Here is a 23,218-nt window from a genome sequence, read left to right as displayed (position 1 = left end):
TAACAAAATGGGTTCATTCTCATTTATTTCTTCATAAAAACCTGGTTTCTTAACTCTTAGAAGTATAAAAAAACACAATTGATGGTAAAATCTGTCTTAATTTTTTTGCTTCTATTTTTATTTCAATAGCTTTAGGGGTACAAGTGGTTTTTGGTTACATGGATGAATTGTACAGTGGTGAAGTCTGAAGTTTCAGTGTACCAGTCAACCAAGTAGTACACATTGTATGAAACCTGTCTTATTCTTGCAATAAGTAACATTCATCCAAAGACCAGGAACTAACTAGAAAAAAAGTCTTTCACTAAAAGAGTAAATTAAATTTACATTTTACTTTTTACAGACTCTTGCTCTGTCACCAGGCTGGAGGGCAATGGCGGGGTCTCGGCTCACTGCAAGCCTCCTGAGTTCAAGTGATTCTCCTGCCTCAGCCTCCTGAGTAGCTGGGATTACAGGTGCCCGCCACCATGCTCAGCTAATTTTTGTATTTTTAGTAGAGAGGGGGGTTTCACCATGTTGGCCAGGCTGGTCTTGAACTCCTGACCTCACAATCTGCCCGCCTCGGCCTCCCAAAGTGCTGGGATTACAGGCATAAGCCACCATGCCTGGCCCTTATGATGAAAAATTTTAGATGTCAAATTTAAAAATACACAGTTTTAGGACCAGGTGCCGTGGCTCACACCTGTAATCCCAGCACTTTGGAAGGCCAAGGTGGGCAGATGACCTGAGGTCAGGAGTTCAAGACCAGCCTGGCTAACATAGTGAAACCCCATCTCTACTAAAAATACAAAAATTAGCTAGTATGGTGGCATGTGCCTGTAGTCCCAGCTATTCGGGAGTCTGAGGTAGGAGAATCACTTAAACCCAGGAGGTGGAGACTGCAGTAAGCCGAGATCGCGCCACTGCACTCCAGCCTGGGCAATGGAGCAGAGCGAGACTCAGTCTCAAAACACACACAGACACACACACACACAGAGTTTTAGGGGATACCAAGCAAAAACACTTGAAGATTGCTGGTCTCCAGCACTGATGGGTTGAAAAGAAATATAGATTGCCTGTCCTATCATAAATTTAGTGAATCAAAACTGCCAACTGTGGGTCTCAGAAACCTTGCTTTTACCACCCAAGTTCTGACAGAGGTGATCCACGGGATGTGGAACCTACTTGTGGATCATTCTTTCTAGTAGTTTGGTATTAATAGGAGATAGGATGCCAATACAAAGGAGTGTAGTAAGGTGAATTTTAGGATGGAAAACCATATATGTAGCATTATATGTATGTATAAATGTAAAAAAGCTACACTATCAAAACTTGATCTTTTAGCTCCATTTCTCCACATTTCTCCTCCCTTCCCTTGCTTTCACATCTTTCCTTGCTAGTGAGATAATAAGTCCTTAGTGAGGTAGTAATGATGAAGGTTGACAGGCTAACGAGAGTTGGAAGCAGAAAGCCTAAATATATAACAAAGACCTGGAGAAAATAGAGAACAAAGTTTCAGCAGATGTGTGGAGATGTGAGAAAGAATGGAGTTGTAGGGATCTTACTACTTTACCTAAAGCCACTACTGAGGAAAATGATTTATAATGATGAGCAAAATTGTATGTAAGGTAACAAAAAGCAAACAAAAATGGAGAAATAAAGATGTCAGGTTTCAATGTACTGATTCCTTATATTAATAAATTAAACATCAATAGAGACAGAGGAATACATTAAATCACTGGACTATTATTATACAATCAATCCAAACAATTCAAGTGCTCAAATTCATGATGATAAAAGAAATAAACTTTTATATCAGTTGTTTCAGGTGTACTACTGTTGGTCTGATTTAGGATAATTTGCATATTGTGACACACAGGACCAAACTAGTGCTAAAATATAATAAAATAATAAATAACACCTAAAAGCAGTCAATTCACTGAAAATCAAAAGCTGAAAGCCAGCTGATGTAAGAGATTAATCTGCTAAATGACTAATTTGCTGACTTACCACATTTAATCATTTAACACAAATGTTTGCATTTTCTAACAATATACAATATTTAGAGCATTTTTTATTTATTAAAAAAAAGTTTTTTAGAGACAGGTCTTGCTCTGTGTAGACCCTGCACTGAAGTGCAGTGGTGTGGTCATAGCTCACTGTAACCTCAAACTCCTAGGCTCAAGTGATCCTCCAACCTCAGCCTCCCAAGTAGCTGGGACCTTGAGTGTGTGCCACCACACCTGGCTAATTTTTCTCCTTTTTATTTTGGTAGAGATGGGGTCTTGCTATACTACCCAGGCTGGTCTCTATCTCTTGGCCTCAGAAGATCCTCCCGTCTCAGTCTCCCCCAAAGTGCTGGGATTACATGTGTGAGCCACCATGGTTGGCCAAGAGCAATTCATTTTTGAATAAGATGGGTTTGTAACAGTTGAAAACTAATGTCAAACTTCTACTTGATTGGTTTTTGTCTTCATTAAAGTATTTTAAAGACTGCTCGACTTATCAAAAGCTAAGGTTTCTAGAGTGGCTTAGTCTTAAGACTATTAATACTTTGAATAGAAAGTATCTGGAATTTCAGCTTTCAGGGTTCAGATTAGAACCCTGATTTTTTGGATGCATTTTAAAGTAAACTGTAAACATCACTACATGTCCCCCTAAATACCTAAGCATGCATTTGAGTTCAATATTTTTTTATATATATATTTAAGATAAATATACATATGATAAAATGCATAAATGTTAAGTGTATATTCAATGAGTTTTATAGTTCAAACTCCAATCAAAATCTGGAACCTTTCTATCACTTCAGGCATATGCTGTTTCCCAGTCAAATTCCATACCCCTATTCCGACTATCAGCATTGATTTTTTTCCCACCATGGATGCATTTTGCTTATTGTACAGCTCCATATAAACATAATAAGAAGTATGTACTTGCTTGTGTAAGATTTCTTTCACTCAGTATGACTTTTGAGATTCATCCATGTTGTATTTATTTGTAATGTGTTCCTTTTTATTGGTGAGTAGTTTCATTTATACCACAGTTTGGTTTTCTTTCTCTTACTGATCAACATTTGAGCTGCTTACAATATTTAACTATTACGAATAAAGCATCTATAAACATTCTTGGATAAGTTTTTTTGAGGCTATTAAGAATAACATGTTCAACTCTTTGTGTGGATATGTTTTCATTTGTCTTAGGTAAATACCCAGGAGGAAAATAGCAGGGTACATGTCTGTTTAGTTTGATAAGAAATGCCAGTTTGGAAAAAGGCTTAGCTTATTTATCTTCAGCCATTGGTCTGTTCTTACATAACTCATTATGGCTCTAAATTTTCCCTCTAAATACCGCTTCATATGGCATCCCACACATTGTGATATGTTGTATTTTTGTCATTCAGGTCTACATTTTTCTAACTTCCATTATCATTTTTTCTTTGACGCAAAGTTTAAATTTTGAGTTTTTCTGATTTCCAGGTTTTTTTTTTTTAATGTTTTTTTTGAGACAAGGTCTCGCTCTGCCATCCAGATTGGAGTGCAGTGGCACAGCCATGGCTTGACTCAACCTATCTGTCCGCCTCAGCATCCCAAAGTGCTGGGATTATAGACATGAGCCACTACATCTGGCCATAGTGGGTTTTTAAGTTATTCTGAATCCAAACTTCAATTCTTTGTGGTCAGATAATTTGGGTTGAATGATAGTAATTCCTTCGATTTTGTTGATATTTGACTTCTGAGCTGGTCAGTTTTCATAAATACTTCAAGTGGCTACGTTTTTGGTCAATTTCCCAAAATGTTTTAAGCATGCTTCACTGTGGTACTGGTCAACATATATAAAATAAATCAAGCTAACTATATTTTAGAGCTTATGGAGTTTTCTTTAATACACTAGGAACAGAAAATAATTTTCCTAAACACCTTTCAGGGACCAATGGGTTCAGTAATTTACATTTATTCTTTGAGCGGGGACATTTATCATTTTTTCTTTTTGTGCAGGCACCATCCAACATTTACCATTTTTTTTAAAGACAGAAGATAACAAAATAATATGCCAAATGAATACTGACTGTTTAGTTTATAAATTTAGATTGGACTACATTCAAAAAACATTTTTTCTCCCATATTTAAATATTTACATCCAACATTCCAAATCTGTTTATAATGTAAACATTTATAAATGGAAGATCTCCATGAGTGAGTAGGGGTCTTGCTTTCTCTCATCAAGTGCTACCTATCTCTAATAATTAGATTTCTGCTAATTTAATACGTAAAATGTGAATTGGAAATATTCATGAAAAACACAGAAGAATTTTATTTAAAAATATATATATATGCAACATAGTGTATTTCAGGATAGATGTATAAAAAGTGCATGGTAAAGAGGTAGACATATAAAAGAAAGAGAAATAAGTAAAAGAGAAAAAAATAAACAGATAACTAAAAGATAGGGGAAAAAAGCCTATATATTTTGTTTCTGGCTTCCTTTTTTTTTTTTTTTTTTTGAGACATTAGGCAGGGAGGCCTTCAAGTGATCCTCCCAACTCAGTTGGCTAATTTAAAAAAATTGTTTTTAGAAACAAGGTCTTGCTATGTTGCCCAAGCTGGCCTTGAACTCTTGGCCTCAAGTGATCCTCCTGCCTCAGCCTCCCAAGTAGCTGGGATTATAGGCAAGAGCCATCACACCTGGCTCTATATATCTTATTTTCTTACTTACATTGTATGAAGATACCTGCTCAGCCAGTCTCTTATCTCTTCCTGATAATATATGTTCTTCATCTTTCTTACTGGATGACTTCCTTGCTTCTTGTGTTTCCTGAGGAATGAACACAGATAACACATTACTGAATCATAAAATTAAAATAAAACAAAAAATAAATATTATTTTTACTTAGATTAAGTAACAAGAGACACAACTAAGCCAGGTTTGTGAAATCCCTTCTGATCAGAAATGTTAACATACTTGGCCGGGCATAGTGACTCACGCCTGTAATCCTAGCACTTTGGGAGGCCAAGGCGGGTGAATCACCTGAGGTGAGGAGTTCGAGACCAGCCTGGGCAACATGGTGAAACCTCATCTCTACTAAAAATATAAAAGCTGGGCATGGTGGCGGGTGCCTGTAATCCCAGCTACTGGGGAGGCTAAGGCAGGAGAATTGCTTGAATCTGGGAGGCAGAGGTTGCAGTGAGCTGAAATCGTTCCACTGCATCTCAGCCTGGGAGACAGTGTGAGACTCGGTCTCAAAAAAAAAAAAAAAAAAAAAAAAATCAAAATATTAACATACTTGATAAGGGATCAGTTACTGCTCTAGTCTGTGATTTTCTTGAAAACAAGGAAAAAAAAACCCACTCCACTCAATCAACCTATTTATTGAACTCAGGATGAGTTTGACTAACAGTGGTGAGATGTAGAAGTGAAAATAAGGCTTAAAAAGATATCCTACATTACTGTTTTCAAAAATAATAAAATCACCCTGGAGGGGGAAAAAAAACAAAGAAAAGGAAATAAAAGGTGTACATTTTGAGAAAAAAAAAAAAAAAGAAAAATTGTGTTTATTCACAGATCCTAGCACTGTGTAGCAAACTGTGGACTGCGTAGCAAACTCCAAAGAATTTACCAAAAAAACTCCTGGAACTACTAAGCAAGTATAGCAAAGTTGCAGGATACAAGATCAATATACAAAATATAGCAGCAAGAGGCCGGGCGTGGTAGCTCACGCCTGCAATCCTAGCACTTTGGGAGGCAGAGGCAGGCAGATTGCCTGAGCTCAGAAGTTCGAGACCACCCTGGGCAACGTGGTGAAACCCTGTCTCTACTAAAATACAAAAAATTAGCTGGGCGTGGTGGCGAGTGTCTGTGGTCCCAGCTATTCGAGAGGCTGAGGCACAAGAATTGCTTGAACCTGGAAGGCAAAGGTTGCATTGAACTGAGATGGTGCCACTGCACTCCAGCCTGGGCAACAGAGCAAGCTTCTGTCTCAAAATATATATATATATGTATATATACATATATATTTATATGTATATATATTTATATGTATATATTTATATATATTTATGTGTATATATTTATATATATTTATATGTATATATTTATATATATTTATATGTATATATTTATATGCATATATATGTATATGTATATATTTATATATTTGTATATATTTATATATATTTATTTGTATATATATTTTTATATATATCAGCAAGAAACAACTGGAATTTGAAACAAAACTATCATTTATATTAGCACACACACACGAAGTGCCTAGTCTAACACATTTTAATTCAAAAAAATGTTACAGGAATATTCTAGAGCATATGCTCCCAAACCGGAATGGGGAAGGCCCATATAAAAACTACTGAAAACCACTGGTCTCTAAGCATATTCTTATATTGTTTTTATTTGCTTAGGAGGCCTCATGGACTAAAACAACACTGTATTTAATAAAGTAAGTTAAAAACATAGAAATAGCTCATTTCTACATTTTCCCAGAAAATAGATGTTTTACTTATAAAAAAAGAAAAGTGATGTTATGGTACAATGGAGATAAAAACCTAACCATTTAATATTAAGAGGTAGTAGATATCGTCAAGACTGGAAAGTGAGGACTTAACTGATCTCATTCAATTAATGTATGTAAAACATTTTCATTACTTTCTAAAGAGCAATCTTTTTTTTTTTTTTTAGACAGAGTCTCGCTCTGTTACCCAGGCTGGAGTGCAGTGGCACAATCTCGGCTCACTGCAAGCTCTGCCTCCTGGGTTCACGCCATTCTCCTGTCTCAGCCTCCCGAGTAGCTGCGACTACAGGCGCCCGCCACCACGCCTGGCTAATTTTTTGTATTTTTAGTAGAGACAGGGTTTCACCATGTTAGCCAGGATGGTCTTGATCTCCTGACCTTGTGATCCGCCCACCTCAGCCTCCCAAAGTGTTAGGATTACAGGCGTGAGCCACCACGCCCAGACAAGAGCAATCTTCTTTTAGGCCATATTGGCTAAATTAATGTGAGAACAGTAGAGGTATGAGAGGTATGCTGGAAAATCAAATATAAGAAGTAGGATGGAATGGAGGGAACCTATCAAGAAGGAAATATGGCTAAGATCTGTTATAAAAATTAGTCATGAACTTTACATGGGATCAAAGACAACAGAAAATGAATAGCTCTGTGATACTATATAGTTTGTGACATAAATATATGTCTGTGGTACTATATTCTGTAATGTAGTATTATATAAAATTTAAGACTTATTAATCCCTTTATGAGTCCACTGCAAATACTAAACAAAACATTTCAGCACAGAAAAGAATGACCAGGTCTAAAGAACTCAGTCATAGGGATTAAAATCTCTTAAGTTCAAACAATATAGCCTGGTTTCCATATGTTCCATTATTCCATGATATTTTCCTCCAAGGAAGACTCCCTACATATCTGGCTGTAAGCTAGACATCTATTCATCTACAATGAGAAACAGGATATAAAAAAGAACAAATAAATATGGACACAAATAAAACGGCATGTAAGCAAGGGAATTAATTGTCTTTTTGGAGACAATCTTAAAGGCCAAATTATAAAAACTCCAATAAATAATTATTATTTCAAAACCACCTAAGAAATAATAGGCATTCCAACACCACCCTTTCAAGGTTTTTGTGGCTCTCTTGGATCCACATCCTTTGCTGCCTCTCCTGCCCCTATATGTGTTGGTTCACCTCACCTTCCTATTATAACTCTCAGATTCTCTTTAATCTTAGGACAAAAAAGAAATTATGTATAATGTTGCCCAATATGCAGGCAGAGTGCTCAAGTGTGGAGACTGAAACATGCCCTCCACACTTTAAGGGTACCACTGTTTATTTCACAGGCAATTATCCACTAAAATGGAAAGTCCTTAAGGAGCTCTTGACTCTTTCTATCACCTGCAACCAAATACAATTCCTGACAAAACAGGAAAATTGATCATTACAGATTGAAAACAGAAATCCTGACAAGTCTAGGTACTGATGAGTAATACAAACAGAGCTAGTGGAATGAACTAAGTGTGGAACTGCTTAGTCAAAACTGATGAATTTATAATCATAAGGTGACAATTAGTCAAGCATTTGAGAATTGAATGGGATGTCTTACAGAAATTAAAACCTTTAGAGAGAGGCTGCGCACAGCGGCTCACGCCTGTAATCCCAGCACTTTGGGAGGATTGCTTGAGCCCAGGAGTTTGAGACTAGCCTGGACAACATAGCAAGGCCTTGTCTCTACAAAAATAAAAAATAAAAAAAATTAGTTGTGTGCCTGTAGTCTCAGCTCCTCAGGAGGCTGAGGCAGGAGGATCACCTGAGCCCAAGAGGGTTGATCCTTTGAGACTGCAGTGAGCTGTGATTGCGCCACTGCAGTCCAACCTGGGTGACAGAGAGACCTTGTCTCTTAAAAAACAAACAACCAAACAAAAAAACCAAAAAGAAAAAACCAAAACCCATAGATGGATTAAATTGAAGGAGTAGTACTGGGGATACTGGTTTAATTCCTAATATACAATGAAATATTTTGTAATAAACAGAAAAAGATTCAAGAAGAGAAAATTAAAAATAATGTATTTTATGCATACAGATTTTTGTTTTTTTGTTTTTTTTTTGAGATGGAGTCTCGCTCTGTTGCCCAGGCTGGAGTGCAGCGGCGCAATCTTGGCTCACTGCGACTTCCGCCTCCTGGGTTCGAGCGATTCTCCTGCCTCAGCTTTCCAAGTAGCTGGGATTATAGGCACATGCCACCACGCCTGGCTAATTTTTTTATTTTTAGTAGAGACAGGGTTTCACCATGTTGGCCAGGCTGGTCTCGAACTCCTGACTTCAGGTGATCCGCCCTGCCTTGGCCTCGGAAAGTGCTGGGATTATAGGCGTGAGCCACTGCGGCCGGCTGGTATTTTTTGGATAACTTAATGTATTAATGACAGTGGTTCTTGTCTATCTTGACAGTAACATGAAGCTTAGTGCACCTGAGATATGGTCATTTTGAGAGATTCTCTAGGCACCATTTAATTTGCTAGGTTAATCTGCAGCTTTGTTTTTTTTTTCTAAAATATTTTAAAATTTATATGTTCATAAAGATAGTATGGTGTAAAAAGACCAGGGAATCTGGAGCTAGAAAGGTCTAAAATGAAATTGTTTTTCATCACTTACTAGCTTTGTGACCCTATAAACGTTGACCTCATAGAGGATAGTTTCTCCATCTATAAAATAAGGTCATTATACCTATGTCTCAGAGTTTTCTTGAGGTTTAAATGAGACCGTTTATTGGGAAATAGTAAGTAAACAGCAAGCAATTGGTGTCACTTTCCTTCCTCATACTCTTCCTCCAGAGGAAAATCTGCATTATCCTTTTGGAATCATAATTTTAAAAAATAGTACCCTTAAATAATTTTGCATTATATCTTTTCAAAATACAGCCAACATGAACAGAAATACATGAACAAACAAACAAAACCTCTCACCTTAGCTTTCCTTTCCCTATCAGCTGGAGTATCTGTCCAGATTGATCGATCTCCAGATGTGTCATCAGCTCTTCTCTTAAAAGTCCTTGGCCCAAGACCAAAGTCTTTCATTTCTGGAGGAAGTTCAGTCATCCATGACTCTCTTACAATGGGTTTAGATGAATCCTTTAAGAGAAAAAAAATAACACAGCATAGAAAGTACATATCGTGTATAAGATGAGTACATATATATGGACAAGCAACTGTGTCATGCAATTGAAGTTTTAAAGTTACTTAACAAACTCTAATATAAAGGATAGATGTTTTTGTCACATATATTTGTCATATACGTTACAAAGACGTTCATCCAATTTGTTATTTTTCTTTTAGAGTTTCTGGGTTCTAACTCCTAAATTAAAAAAAATGTTATGCATAAAAAAACCAAATATATTAAAAGTTATATAGTTTAGTGTTTATTTCTAAAATTTAGATTTTTAATCTATTTAGTGTATTTCTTAAAGTGTTTTTAAAACTTACATCATCTCCTTTGGTCAGTTTTTCTTTCATTCTCTGGGCCCTTTTTTCAAACTCTGTCGTTACATTATAGTTAACTGGTCCTTTTGCAGGCATTGGTCCAATAATATCCTCATCTTCACTGCTGTCTGTTTCCTTTTAAAACAAGACATTACCTTTAAACCAAGAGCAGAGCTACAGGTTATAAAAAATAATTCTAAATTACCTGCATTTAACTGAAACTTATTATCCATAAAAAATAAAAAAGTAAACAATGTATTGCTGGCTCATCACTGAACCATGAGGACTTTTTCCTCACCTTCCTCAAGTGCCTAGCACAGAGATGACAAATCCATGGCATGCAGACTCTCTCCCACCTCCCACCTCTCTTCCTGTGTCCATGACAGACCTCACTCTCTTCCTGAAGGACATAGATGTAGACTTAGAGCTCTTTTCAGCATAGTACAATAATTAGACAATTATATACTGTCTTGTGGCTTACTCTAATACACACACACACACAAACATACTCTTAATAACTATGGATTTTGTCATATACCTCATTTGATCCTTGTAACAAAACTGTAAAATGGCATTATTTCTGGTTTCTTTTTTTTTTGGAGGAAACTTAGGCTTAGAGTGTAATAAAACTATTATCCAAGAATCAAACATTCCAAGATCAAGGCCAGTATATTTTTTCCATGTATACAACAGCGGCCTGTCTATTATTTTATCTCAACTGTTAGTGATTTAGCATTAAGTGTTTCTAGCTTATATCTACAATAGTAAGCTTTCTGATGTTACAGACATTATGTTAAACATATTTATAACCCCCTACAGATATAAATATTTGGTGATGCAAAATGTTCAGATGCAAAAGCTATAATGAAAATTTAAAACTATGAGACATGAAAACAAAACAAAACACAAACTCTAAGAGTCATGGTACCAATACAGTATTAGTGGAATAAGCTAATGATCGTCTCACTTCCATCTTAATAAGAGATGGTTTAATAAAGGTAGAATTTCAGCATGTCCTGGTAGGATGATGCCTGCAATTTTAAGAAATAAGTATCACTTACGTTCAGGGGCAAACAAAAGCAGGGATGGAGAAGCAAACAGAAAATTAGGCCAAACACACTAAACTGAAAATCAGAAACAGAATAATATGCCCAATTCCTATCTATGGGTATTAAATTATTTTGGTGTCCTGGATGAGCTATTTCTTTTAATAAAAAAAATGGTGCACATTTTATCCAGAATTACAATAGAAATTAGGTACCTTACCGGTTTATACTTTGGGCTGACTTTGTTGAAGGCCTCATTTGCCATTGTACTAGCCCTGTGACTTCAGGCATGTTATTTAACCTTTCTAAGCCCTGATTTTCCTGTCTTTGGCATGGAAATTATAACAGCTTCTACCAATAACTACTCTATTGCCAAGAGAAGCCTGCATTTTCTTTATCCTCTTTAAAGCCACACCCTTGTTAGGGAACTGGGGCCTTCTCTAACACCTGGGGAAAAATATTGGTAATTCTAGTCTAGTCACTAAAAAAAAGTAGTAACTATTGTATGTACAAAATATTACAAAGTAGTCACTTTGGTCTTATTCTTCTTGCTCAGCTGACTGGTTTAGGCATGGACATGACACAATTTTTGTGAAATAAACACAAAAGGTCTGTAGGAAACTGGTAGAGATTTTCCTTTCTCTACAAAAGAGGCACAGGGAAAGGACCATTCCTCTTCTGTGTCTGGACACTGCCAGCTGCTTATAAGTCTTAGAACTTTGGCAGGCTTCTTGGTATGATGAAGGCAGTCAGCCTAAGTCTTAGAACTTTGGCAGGCTGCTTGGTATGATGAAGGCAGAATTAACATACTGTTAATTCTCTTATAGAGCAGGAAGGTAGAAAAACTGGAGCCTTTGATGATATCACGAGGCAAAGGAATTAATCAAGCCTGGGATGATCTTACCTCTTGACCTCTTATTATGTATGAAACATATTTTCCTTATTTTGAGAATACAGAACATACATCACCAAGTAAATTAACCCATTTGCTAACTAAGTAGGTTAAGATAAAGTTCCATTTTGAGTTGGATTTTCTGTTATTTGTAGCTGAAGGCATTCAGCTGATACACTACCTCCCTGGATTGTTGTTTGGATTAAGTTAAGTTTATGCTGCTGTTGCAGTGTCTGGCTTGTGGTAAGTGCTCAAGAAATGTCAACCATTAATATTATTGTGTATGTCTTAATTTGGGGGTATATGCCAGGAATGAGGCAAAGAAAAGCCCATCTTTGAGAAACGAAAATCTCAAAACTGAAAAAGAAAGGTCTTTTGAAAAAGGTTCAATTAAAGGGAAATTATAAGGCAAACAATCAGAGCAAGAACACCTCACATATGGACCTACAGTAATCTCTGTCCCAGCCTGACCCTCGCCTTCTACCAAAAGAAGCCAGGGAATGTAGAATGTGTACCACCAAGGAAATGATGTAAGCTACTCATTTGCTAACTAGGTAGGTTAGGACAAAATTCCAAGTGTGAATAATGCTGAATTGTGCTACTCCTTTGAAAATTTTTTTCCCCAATTTTTTATTTTGAAAAATTTTGAACCTATATAAAAGTGCTGAGTGCAATAAACACCAATATGTCATCACTCAGATTTACCAACTGAGTGGCACATTACATTTTAACACATTCATTTTTTTTGGTTTGTTTTCTGTCCCTTTCCCCACGAGATAGACAGACACACACTTTTTTTCAGAACCATTTGAAAGTAGGTTACAGATAGAATGACAAGGCTCTAGGCAGAAGCAAATTTCCTTGCCACCTTCCTAGGGACAGTGGGTTACATTTCTCTGGTCCTCTAGTCCCCTTGTCCTCCTTTTACAGACAGAGCAGAACTTTGAGGCTGCAGGTTTTATGCATGGTGCTCAATTCAATCTCCTCTGGCTGAGTGAGCCAGAAGCCAGGGCTCCTGTTCCCAGATTCTCTAGGGTTTATGACTGGGTTCTCTAAAACGACTGTAGTCCCCTGCTGTGTAAACCTGTGTCTGGCTTTGAATTCCCTCAATGTTGTTAGTATGTGTGGATTTTCCTTTCTTCCTTTTGAGCTTTGCTGTGTTTTAAACTGGTTGTTATTTTATTTCTTCCCCTAGCACTCCTTTGTGTTCATGGCAGGGAAAGCCTAGCCTGACGATGTCATCTCAGTCTTCCATATGGCTGGAAGTCCTTCCTCTGGTAATTTTTTCTTCAACGCCCTTGTTAGAAAGGAGTCCTCGTACTTAGCCTAAATTCTTCAGTTACACTCATGGCATCCATAGTGGAGGCAATAAGAACAATGGTAATAATGAGAGCTATTTGAAGTTGAATACTTGCTGATATGGTTTGGCTGTGTCCCTACCCAAATCTCATCTTGGATTGCAGTTCCCATAATCCCCACGTGTCGGAGGGACCAGGTGGAGATAATTCAATAATGGGGTGGTTTCCCCCATCCTGTTCTTGTGATAGTGAGTTTGTTCTCACAAGATCTGATGGTTTCATCAGGGGCTTCCCCCTTCGCTGGGCACTCATTCTTCTCCTTGGTGCTGCCATGTGAAGATGGACGTGTTTGCTTCCCCTTCCACCGTGATTGTAGGTTTCCTGAGGCCTCCCCAGCCATGCTAAACTGTGAGTCAATTAAACCTCTTTCCTTATAAATTACGCAATCTTGGGTATGTCTTTATTAGCAGTGTGAAAATGGACTAATACAACTACTATTCTGATTTAATCCTTATAACAACCCTATGAAGTAAGTGTAATGACCTGCATGTTACTGATCATGAAGCTAAGCGTATCCAAGCTAGGCTCAACGCAAAGCTTTGAACAGCTCTTACCTACTTTCCTCACCTTCTCTCTCACCATTCTCTCTGCATTCTCCATTCTAACCATATTGAACTTCTTTAACCCTAACTTTCATCCTCTCCACACTCTCTTTTGCCTTCAAATAAACCATCTGCTCTCTCTGGAACAATGTTCCTTGCCTTCTTTGCTGAACTAGCTCCAATTCATCAAACTTCAGGTTAGTAGACATTCACTCAGATAAGAAGACCTTTTCTTTTTTTTTCTTTTTTCTTTTTGAGACAAGGTCTCGCTCTGTCACCCAGGCTGGAGTGCAGTGGCATGATCTCAGCTCACTGCAACCTCCACCTCCTGGGCTCAAGCCATCCTCCACCTCAGCTCCCAGGTAGCTGGCACCACAGGCATGTGCCACCGTGCCTAGCTTTTTTTTTTGTATTTTTGGTAGAGATGCGGTTTTGCTATGTTGCCCTGGGTGGTCTTGAACTCCTGAGCTCAAGCAATCCACCCGCCTTGGCCTCCCAAAGTGTGGGATTACAGGCATGAACCACTGCACCTGGCTGAAAAAGACTTTTTCTCATTTTCAGATTACATTCCCCCATCATGGTTCCATTTATATTTTGTCTCATCTTTTGAATAATTGACAATGTTAGAAACTGATGTATGTATTCCCCACTACCTTGTAAGTGTGATGAGGGCAGGCACTGTGTTTGATTCATTCATTCATTCGACAAATACTTCTGAATATCTACTATGTATAAGGCACTGGTGATAAGATAAAAAAAATCTCTGTTATTATGGAGCCACATTCTAGCGGAAAGAGGTCAACAATAAACGAAAAGAAGCAGTAAAATTAATAGTATCTTCGGTGGTAATAAATACTATGGGGAAAATTAAGAAGGGAAGAGGAGGTTAGCATATTTTAATTTGGAGGCCAGAGATGACTGTATTGGAAAGATAATATTCCAGCAAAAAACTGAAGGTCTAGGAGGCCAGCCACATAGATATGTAGGAGAAGACCATTTTGCATAGGCTTGGACAGCAGGCATAAAGGCTCAGGAGTAGGAAGTGGCCTGCTGTATTTGAGGAGGAACAGCAAGGAGCCCAGTGTGGTCACATCAAAGCAAAAGATAAAATCAGAGTGCTAATGGAGGCCAGACTGTATAGGGCCCTAAAAGGACTTTGGTTTTGACTTAGGGAGAGGAGGAGTAATTTGGTGGTTTTGAGTGTTAGTGACATGATCTGACTTTGATCTGCCTTTGTTTCATCTGGACCCCTTCAGCTGTTGTGTTGAGAAGGGGTAATAGAGGAGAAAGGGCTACATAAAGCATGAAAATCAATAAAAGGGGTGAAATTTGATGGTTATTTGGACCAGGGTGGGAGCAGAAGTGGCTGAGTCCTGGATGTCTTATGAAGATAGGAACAAAATAATTTGTTGACAGATTCATTTCTGTGACTATGTGCCTGCCACACTGTGGGTGTTCTATGAGCATTTGTTGAAAGAATAAGTAAATGACTCTGAAATTCATAATTTTAACCACTGCATTATACATCCTTTGAGTAACAACCTCAGTGTAACTGTTGAATTCTTAGTGGAGATAAACAGGAGTCTCTGGAATATATGAATTCATACATAGGAAGGCACTGCAGTATAACAGATTGAACAAGTGATTTAAAGTCATAAGAACTGGGTTTGTGCCATGGCTTTGATCAGTAAAAATTGTGTAATCTTGGGTAAGGTACCCAATTTTTTTGGTCTTTAGCATTTGTAAGGTGCAGATAATATCTATTTCATGAAACCGTGGAGAAGATAAAATAAGGTCCACATACAGGGAAAATGCATTACAAATTATAAAGTACTCTACAAATCTCAACTCTTGTTAAGGAGAAAAACAGCCTTTATACTTTACTCCAAAGTCATTTGGTCTATCTTTTCCTAAAATCACTTATCCACCAGTGCATTTTTTTATACACAGGTACTAGAGCTTAGTTAGGAGAAAGTAAATTTCAAGGTAAAGACCATTGTTAAAAAGCTCTTCAACCTTCTCTCCTAAAGGCCAAATCACAATCATTCCTTAAACTTTTCTTCATGTTCCATCCTTCTAACACCTTAAAGTCCCCCTTCAAAGATAAGAAGTATGAATAGGTAACACCCCGTCAATCCTGTTATTTTCCTAACAGAATCTCAGGTTTGTGAACAGCTTTTTATTTCATCTACTTATGTTACAATCTTAAATTAATCTGAATATAACTGAGTCTTACATTACAGTTGAGTCCAGTGGTTGTAGTAACTGCATGCATAAAGTTGGGAGTTTGTTACAATACATCTTATTCTTTCAATGAAAACTTTCCAAACCTTAGAGTTGAAATGGGATGATGATACCTGTTGTCCTGGATCATCTCTGCCCTTGTCACTTTTCTGTGTAGATTTAATGAAACCAGGTGGCAATGCAGGACCTATTATGGGCCTGAAAAATAAAATGTACTTTTATCATTCTCCCCGACTTTAAAAAGCAGTTTTCAGAATAAAAGTTCACAAAAATAATAAAGCCAAATAATGACAAATGTTGAAAATAAGAATTTTATTTAACACTTTATTTTTACTAGTATTACCTAGTATCTTTCTGCTAGATGTCTTTTAAAAACCTAATTTTCACATTTGACTTTTCTACTTGTTAGTCAATAATTAGAGACTAAGCCAATAATTCTCAATCTTTGTGACACTGGCATATGCACACTTCCTAAAAAGAACTATATTAAATAAAAATGGCAATGTTTTAAAAAAATTGATGTACTAAAATCTGTGATGGTCTTTTTTTATTTTGTGCCTTGGCTTTCCTTCAGTTTTGAGATTCATTATCCCGTGAAAGATACCTTAGGGGCATTATAATTATGGTCAGAACTATCAAAGTAGAAATTGAGTTCTTCTAAGGACATATATAGCATGTGCAGACAATGCCAGCAATCTGCGGTCTATATAACATGGCAGTATTAAAAATCTATACATTGTCCTCAGTAATGATGTGGAACTGTAGAAGAATGCAGCTAGTTCATTAAGACCCACAGAAAGGGAAAAGGGTACCGTGCTAACCATATTTCAAGCAGTGCATCTGTTTCCTTAAAACAATCCTGGTCAGTGTAAGTCACTCCACTTTTAAGATGAGCAAAATCATGTCCAAGATTAACACAATTAGTAAGTGGCTGAGCTAGAGTTTAAACCCTGGTCTACTTGATGTCAAAGTGCATTTTCTTTCCAGCCGCCCTACTGCCAAATAATGAGGCAACTGTCATCACTTCAAAAGAGAGACTTGCCTTAACACTGGGTCTTAAAAGGAGACAGCCTTACTTTATGAAGGAAAAAATTAAAAAGATAAAAATAAAAAATAAAAAAATGCTCTCTTTCACACTTTTAAGATTCTTCATCCTTGCTTTTGTACAAATGTTTTTTCCATCGTTGTCACTGTGCCAGTGTTACCAACCCAGATGGCACTGAAGTCCTAAGCTAAAATTTCCAGGTTGCACCATGTTCTATCAGAACCCCACAGACAGGCATCCTGGCAGGAGAAATAACAGTACTGACAGTCAGAAAGTCTGGGTTCCCATCCTGACCATTTAATAATCTCTTGTCTTGATTCATGAAACTTCTTTGAGCAGAACAATTTGCTTATGAAAGACAGGGAAGTTTGGCAGTGTTAAAAAGATAAAATTAGGTATCATTTATAAGCTATGAGTACAGCATAGGTTTTTTCTGAGTACAATTTTTAGCAATCTACAAATGCAATTATAGCTTAACTTTCTGGCCTCAGGGGATTGGTGGTGATAAAATTACTGGCATATAAAATCATAAAACATAGTAAAGGAATAAAACCATGGCATGTTATGATACTATAAAAGGTTTCTAACTCCAATATATAATGCCAGCTGTTTATTTTACACATACATTTTATTATTGCCAAAATAATATTCTTAAGAAAAAAATTGGTATACATTTAAGTAATACGTTTTCTTAAAAGGAATGTTACATCCTAGGGGTCAGCAAACTTTCTATAAAGGGCTAGATAGTAACTCTTAGGCTTTGAGAGCCACATGTGGGTCTCTGTGGCATATCTGTCTTTGTTTTTTCAGCTACTCTCAAAAATGCAAAAATCATTTTTAGTTTGGGGACTGTAGATTGCCTATCCCTGTATATCTAAAACAACTAAAGTTAATGGAAGTTAGGAGCTGCCAAATGTGATTATAAACTTTGAATATAAAATAAAAAGCCTTTTCTGCTTGTTCTTGCATATTGGTATACAGTATTATGAATTATAAACAATTTGATGTGCGATCTTATATTTGGCATTTAAAAATTTTACAATTCTGGGAAGAAGACAGGAATAAATATTTACTATATACTTACTCTGTGCCAGGCTCCATATAAATTAAACACCCACACACAAAGTCAAGGTATGTAACTATGAAACCTCAATCATCACAATTCTGTAAAGTACATGCTGTTATCCTAGCTTACAGATAACAAATTTAAGATTCAGAGAAGTTAGTCCAATTGTCTAACATGGCACATGGGGATGTGTTTCTTCTATTGATAAATAATTAAGAAAACAACTGAATTAAAAGTCAGAACATCAAGATTCTAGCTCCAGGTCTGCTACTATGTGTGTGACCTTATCTGTTTATAAAGTGGGGAGAGGGGTGATCCACCTCGTTTACCACAAAACACTTTTGTGAATATCAAATAACAGATGTGGAAGTTTTTTGTAAACTATGAAAGTGTCATAAACATGTAAATAATTATTTTTATTGTAGGAAACAACTTCTTTTCCTGGTGAATGACCCATTTCAAAATGTTATATAAATATTTCAGTTAAAACATAATTTCAGACAATTCTTTAATTCATTAAAGATTCATTAGTTAAAATATTTAAAGAAAGACTGGCCTAAAATATTACACATTATCACCTTGGAGGAGAATCATCCTGCTTTTTAAATCCAGGAGGAAGGGCTGGTCCAAAAAACCCATCATCGTCATCATCGTCATCATCCTGATTTTTCCTCTGTTTTCTGAAAACATAGTAGTATAACTTTATGCATATATGTCAAAATTTTTTTCACAAAAGCACATTTTAATTTTTTTAAAAAAAGCATTAAATCTAGTTGTATAAACACTGCAACAATAAATTAATCCTGCCAAATAAAAACTGGATACTACGATAGTTCTTTTTTTTTTTTTTATTTTTTGAGAGGAAGTCTTGCCTTGTTGCCCAGGCTGGAGTGCAGTGGCGTGATGTTGGCTCACTGGAACCTCCCACTCCTAGGTTCAAGCAATTCTCCTGCCTCAGCCTCCCAAGTAGCTGGGATTACAGGCAAGCGCCACCACGCCCAGCTAATTTTTGTATTTTTTAGTAGAGACGGGGTTTCACCATGTTGGCCAGGCTGGTCTCGAACTCCTGACCTCAAGTGATCTCCCCACCTTGGCCTTCCAAAGTGCTGGGATTACAGGCGTGAGCCACTGCACCTGGCCTACGACAATAGTTCGTAACTAGTCTTTTCCTGGAATTTATTTTTGGCCTAAAATACAGATTGGTTATTTCTTTACAGCAGTAATATATCACTATTCTATATTTTCTGTGGTATTAAAGATTCCCCTCAATGCAGTTTCAAAGTCTATTGGTCAGATGTTTCTCAGTAAAAAGTGTATGACTGTGACTTTTATTCTCATCTAAGGAAGGGTTTTAAGTTGCTATTTCCACCTGATAATATTTAAAATGAATCAAAAAAGCTTGTTACTCAATAATAAACAAAGATTTGACTTCTCATTTACATAGACTCATAGTGGGTAAGGCCAGATTAGAGGAAAATCATTCAGCTGGGCACAGTGGCTCATGCCTGTAATCCCAGCACCTTAAAAGGCCGAGGTGGGCAGATCACTTGGGGTCAGGAGTTCAAGACCAGCCTGGCCAACATGGTGAAACCCTGTCTCTACTAAAAAATCCAAAAATTAGCCAGGTATGGTGGCACACACCTGTAGTTCCAGCTACTTGGGAGACTGAGACAGGAGAACCACTTGAACTTAGGAGGCAGAGGCTACAGTGAGCTGAGATCGTGCCACCGGATTCCAGTCTGGGCTACAGAGTGAGACTTCATCTCAAAAAAAAAAAAAAAAAAAAAGAAAACCATTAGTTTATTTAAAGAAAACATACGCTGCATATATAATTTTAATAAGAAATTCTATGGTTTACGTAGCCTATTTTGGCACTTCAATGACATCTTAAGAAAAATCATTTATGTAAGAATTTTATTGGCTGGTGTGGTGGCTCATGCTTGTAATCCCAGCACTTTCTGAGGCTGAGGCGGGCAGATCACTTGAGTCCAGGAGTTTGAGACCAGCCTGGGCAACATGATGAAACCCCATCTCTACAAAAAATACCAAAAAATCTACAAAAAATACAAAAATTTGCGGGCGCCTGTGGTTCCAGCTTCTCAGAAGACTGAGGTGGGAGGATCGCTTGAGCTTGGGAGGCAGAGGCTGCAGTGAGCCAAGATCGTGCCACATCACTCCAGCATGTGCGCCAGAGTGAGCCCCTGTCTCAGGAAAAAATATACATATATATTGAAATTCTAGATATCTGTATAGCTGCAAACTACTAGAATAAATTTCTTTGTAAAAGGTATAATTCAGGATGAAATGCCACACAAAATGATTTCTCCCTGTGCTGTATAAATGGAAATATGATATCCCCTTACTAGCTATCTGTTCCAGCCAACTTATACTAGCTCTGAAGTTTGGTCTATCATTTAATTTAATTAAATGACTGACCTTGCAGTTGGACCACTGTCATCTTCTTCAGATTCTTGATTTCCTTCTTCGTACAAAGAACTACTGTCTTCATCGCTGTCTGATGAATCTGAACTACTGCTTTTATAATTAGGGGGCAGAGCTGGTCCTGCAACTAAAGAACACTTGTTGTTTGTCATCACTAGCCACTACTGTTTCAATGAACCCTTCTAGCTGATATTTTCACTTTCTTTTCTGAAATAAACAGCACTGGCTGTCTATCATTTATTATTCACTTTAATCTCACTTGCTGTTGTTTGTGTACAGTGGTTTTGTCTTTCCAGCTCTAGGAAGGCAGAAATCATGTCTTACACAATCTCTTTCATGAGATTCACAAAAGCTTTGTTAATATCTGAACTTATAACCCGAACTTATAGATATAGCAATAGCATGTAATTTCCTTGATAATGTGCAGTTTTTGCATTGGTTGGCGCACTTGCCAAAAAAAACAAAAAAACAAACAAAAAAAACCCCCAATGGCTTCATGATTTTTTTTTTTCTTACAGTTTACGGTAGAACCACTACTTAAAAAAAAAAATCGTTCCTGGCATCCCCATATTTCTTGGTTAGTTTTCTTTTTGAGATGATTTTCCAAGCAGAAATAAAATTAGAGTCACTCTAAGTTTTACTGCTTGCCAACAGAGATACAGGGAAGAGAATGAGGCTGCACTGTAATGGGGATGTTAGGGAGAGTGGTAAGGGTCCTCTAGGTCCACTTATCAGAATGACTTGCTCTCACTTTACATCTCAGCAAAATTACAAATTACTACATGGTGTCACTGCAGTGTCATGATGTCACTGATGATGTCACACAGACACAACTGTCCAGGTTGATCCTAAATAGTGATGCTAAAAGCCTACTATCATAGTTCCCAAGGTTGGATATTTATCAGACTCCCTAAAATCTATATATTTTTAAAAGATTCATGGGCCCTTTTCTCAGATATTCTAACCCAGTTGGCCTGGAGGAGGGCCTGGAAACATGATTTTCCAAAGAGTATTCTGGGTATGCCATTCATTCAATATTATAGTAATAGTAATATTTGTTACTACAAAAACTTAAGTGTAATAAATAAAAAACAAATAACATGGTTTGAGTTCTTAGGTGTTATGAATTGTTTTAAGAGACATACACATTATTCTATTTAATTCTGATAACAATCCTATAAGGGAGATATTATTTCTATTTTACATATGGAGAAACTGAGGCCAAGAATTGTTAAGTGACTTGCCTAACTTCATAGAACTAAATAGTGCGGCTGTGACATGAACCCAGGAGTCTGATTTCAAAGCCTATATCCTTAACCACTATACTAGCCAATACTCAATAGTCAGCAACCATCCGTCCAACAACAGTTATTAAGTAAATACTTCTAGAGAAACAAACATTAAAAGAATTAAGATCAATTCAGATAGTGTAAATGCTACTATGAAAATAGGAAAAAGGTGACACTGTATATGTGGGAGGGTAATTTTAAAGACAGTGGTAAGGCAAAAATCTCTCTGAGAAAAAGACATTTGAATGGAGACTTAAATGATGAGATGACAGAGCAACAGCCAGTGCACAACTCCTATGCAGGGAGCAAGCCTGATGTGCTTGAGGAATAAAAAGGCCAGTGTGGCTAAAGAAAAGCAAAATGACGAGATCAAGTTGGATGGTATAAAGGGGCCAGACTCTTGCTTTGGAGTCAGACTCTGTGCTTTGAATTCCAGGTTGGCCACTTACTAGCTGTGTGATTTGGATAAGTTACTTAACCTTCCTATTACACTCTTGCTTTGTAAAATGAGGTTAATAATAGTTTCAACCTCACAGGACTGTTGTGAAGATTATATCAGTTAATATATGCAAAACACCTAACAAAGTCTTTGGCATATAGCAAGTGCTCAATAAATGCTAGTACAGGCTACAATAAGGAGTTTGGACTTCTCTTTCCCTTTCCCTTTTCTGTTCCCTTTCCCTAAGAGGCAAGATCTCACTGTGTTGTCCAGGTTGAAGTGCAGTGGCTTTTCACAGGTGCGATCCCACTGCTGATCAGCACGAGAGTTTTCACATGCTTTGTTTCCGACCTGGGCTGGTTCACCCCTCCTTAGGGCAATCTGGTGGTCCTTCACTCCCGGAGGTCACCATACTGATGTTGAACTTAGTGTGGATACCAGATTGCATAGTGCACTATAGCCCAGAACTCCTGGACTCAAGCGATCCTCTTGCCTCAGCTTCCTGAGTACCTGGGACTACAGGCATGCACCACCACATCCAGCAGGAGTTTGGATTTTAATTACAACAGGCAGTCATTGGGAGGTTGTGGGTCAGGACAGACATGATATGAATTACCAAACAAACAAACAAAAAACTGTCAGCTTGTGGACAATAGACAAGAGAGATCAGCAACAGGGGATATGCATTAGAAAGCTGATAAAAAATGGTTTGGGCCAGGTGTGGTGGCTCACGCCTGTAATCCCAGCACTTTGGGAGGCCAAGGTGGGCGGATCACCCGAGGTCAGGAGTTCAGGACCAGCCTGGGCAACATGGTGAAACCCTGTCTCTACTAAAAATACAAAATTAGCTGGGCATGGTGGTGTGCGTCTGTAATCCCAGC

General features: G+C 37.4%; 1 protein-coding gene across 6 annotated transcripts in view; it reads right to left on the bottom strand.

Moving 5' to 3' along the window:
* The window catches only part of GPALPP1 (GPALPP motifs containing 1), a 43,901-nt gene that overhangs the window by 8,355 nt on the left and 12,328 nt on the right, over positions 1-23,218 (bottom strand). For 2 of the 6 annotated variants that reach the window (XM_509661.6, XM_009440597.4), the window contains exons 2-7: positions 20,604-20,736; positions 18,746-18,847; positions 16,170-16,254; positions 9,978-10,109; positions 9,462-9,626; positions 4,693-4,791 (exon numbers count right to left, since the gene is read on the bottom strand). In XM_509661.6, the coding sequence (XP_509661.4) occupies positions 4,693-4,791; positions 9,462-9,626; positions 9,978-10,109; positions 16,170-16,254; positions 18,746-18,847; positions 20,604-20,736 (716 nt within the window). Of the gene's footprint in view, positions 1-4,692; positions 4,792-9,461; positions 9,627-9,977; positions 10,110-16,048; positions 16,255-18,745; positions 18,848-19,808; positions 19,931-20,603; positions 20,737-23,218 lie in introns of those variants that run through there. The other 4 variants (XM_063792131.1, XM_016925278.3, XM_063792133.1 and 1 more) reach the window with 3 other exon arrangements.

The sequence above is a fragment of the Pan troglodytes genome, chromosome 14, assembly GCF_028858775.2.
Source record: "Pan troglodytes isolate AG18354 chromosome 14, NHGRI_mPanTro3-v2.0_pri, whole genome shotgun sequence".
NCBI lineage: Eukaryota > Metazoa > Chordata > Mammalia > Primates > Hominidae > Pan > Pan troglodytes.
The sequence above is the reverse complement of the archived record's forward strand: the minus strand, read 5'-3'. Positions and strand labels throughout refer to the sequence as shown.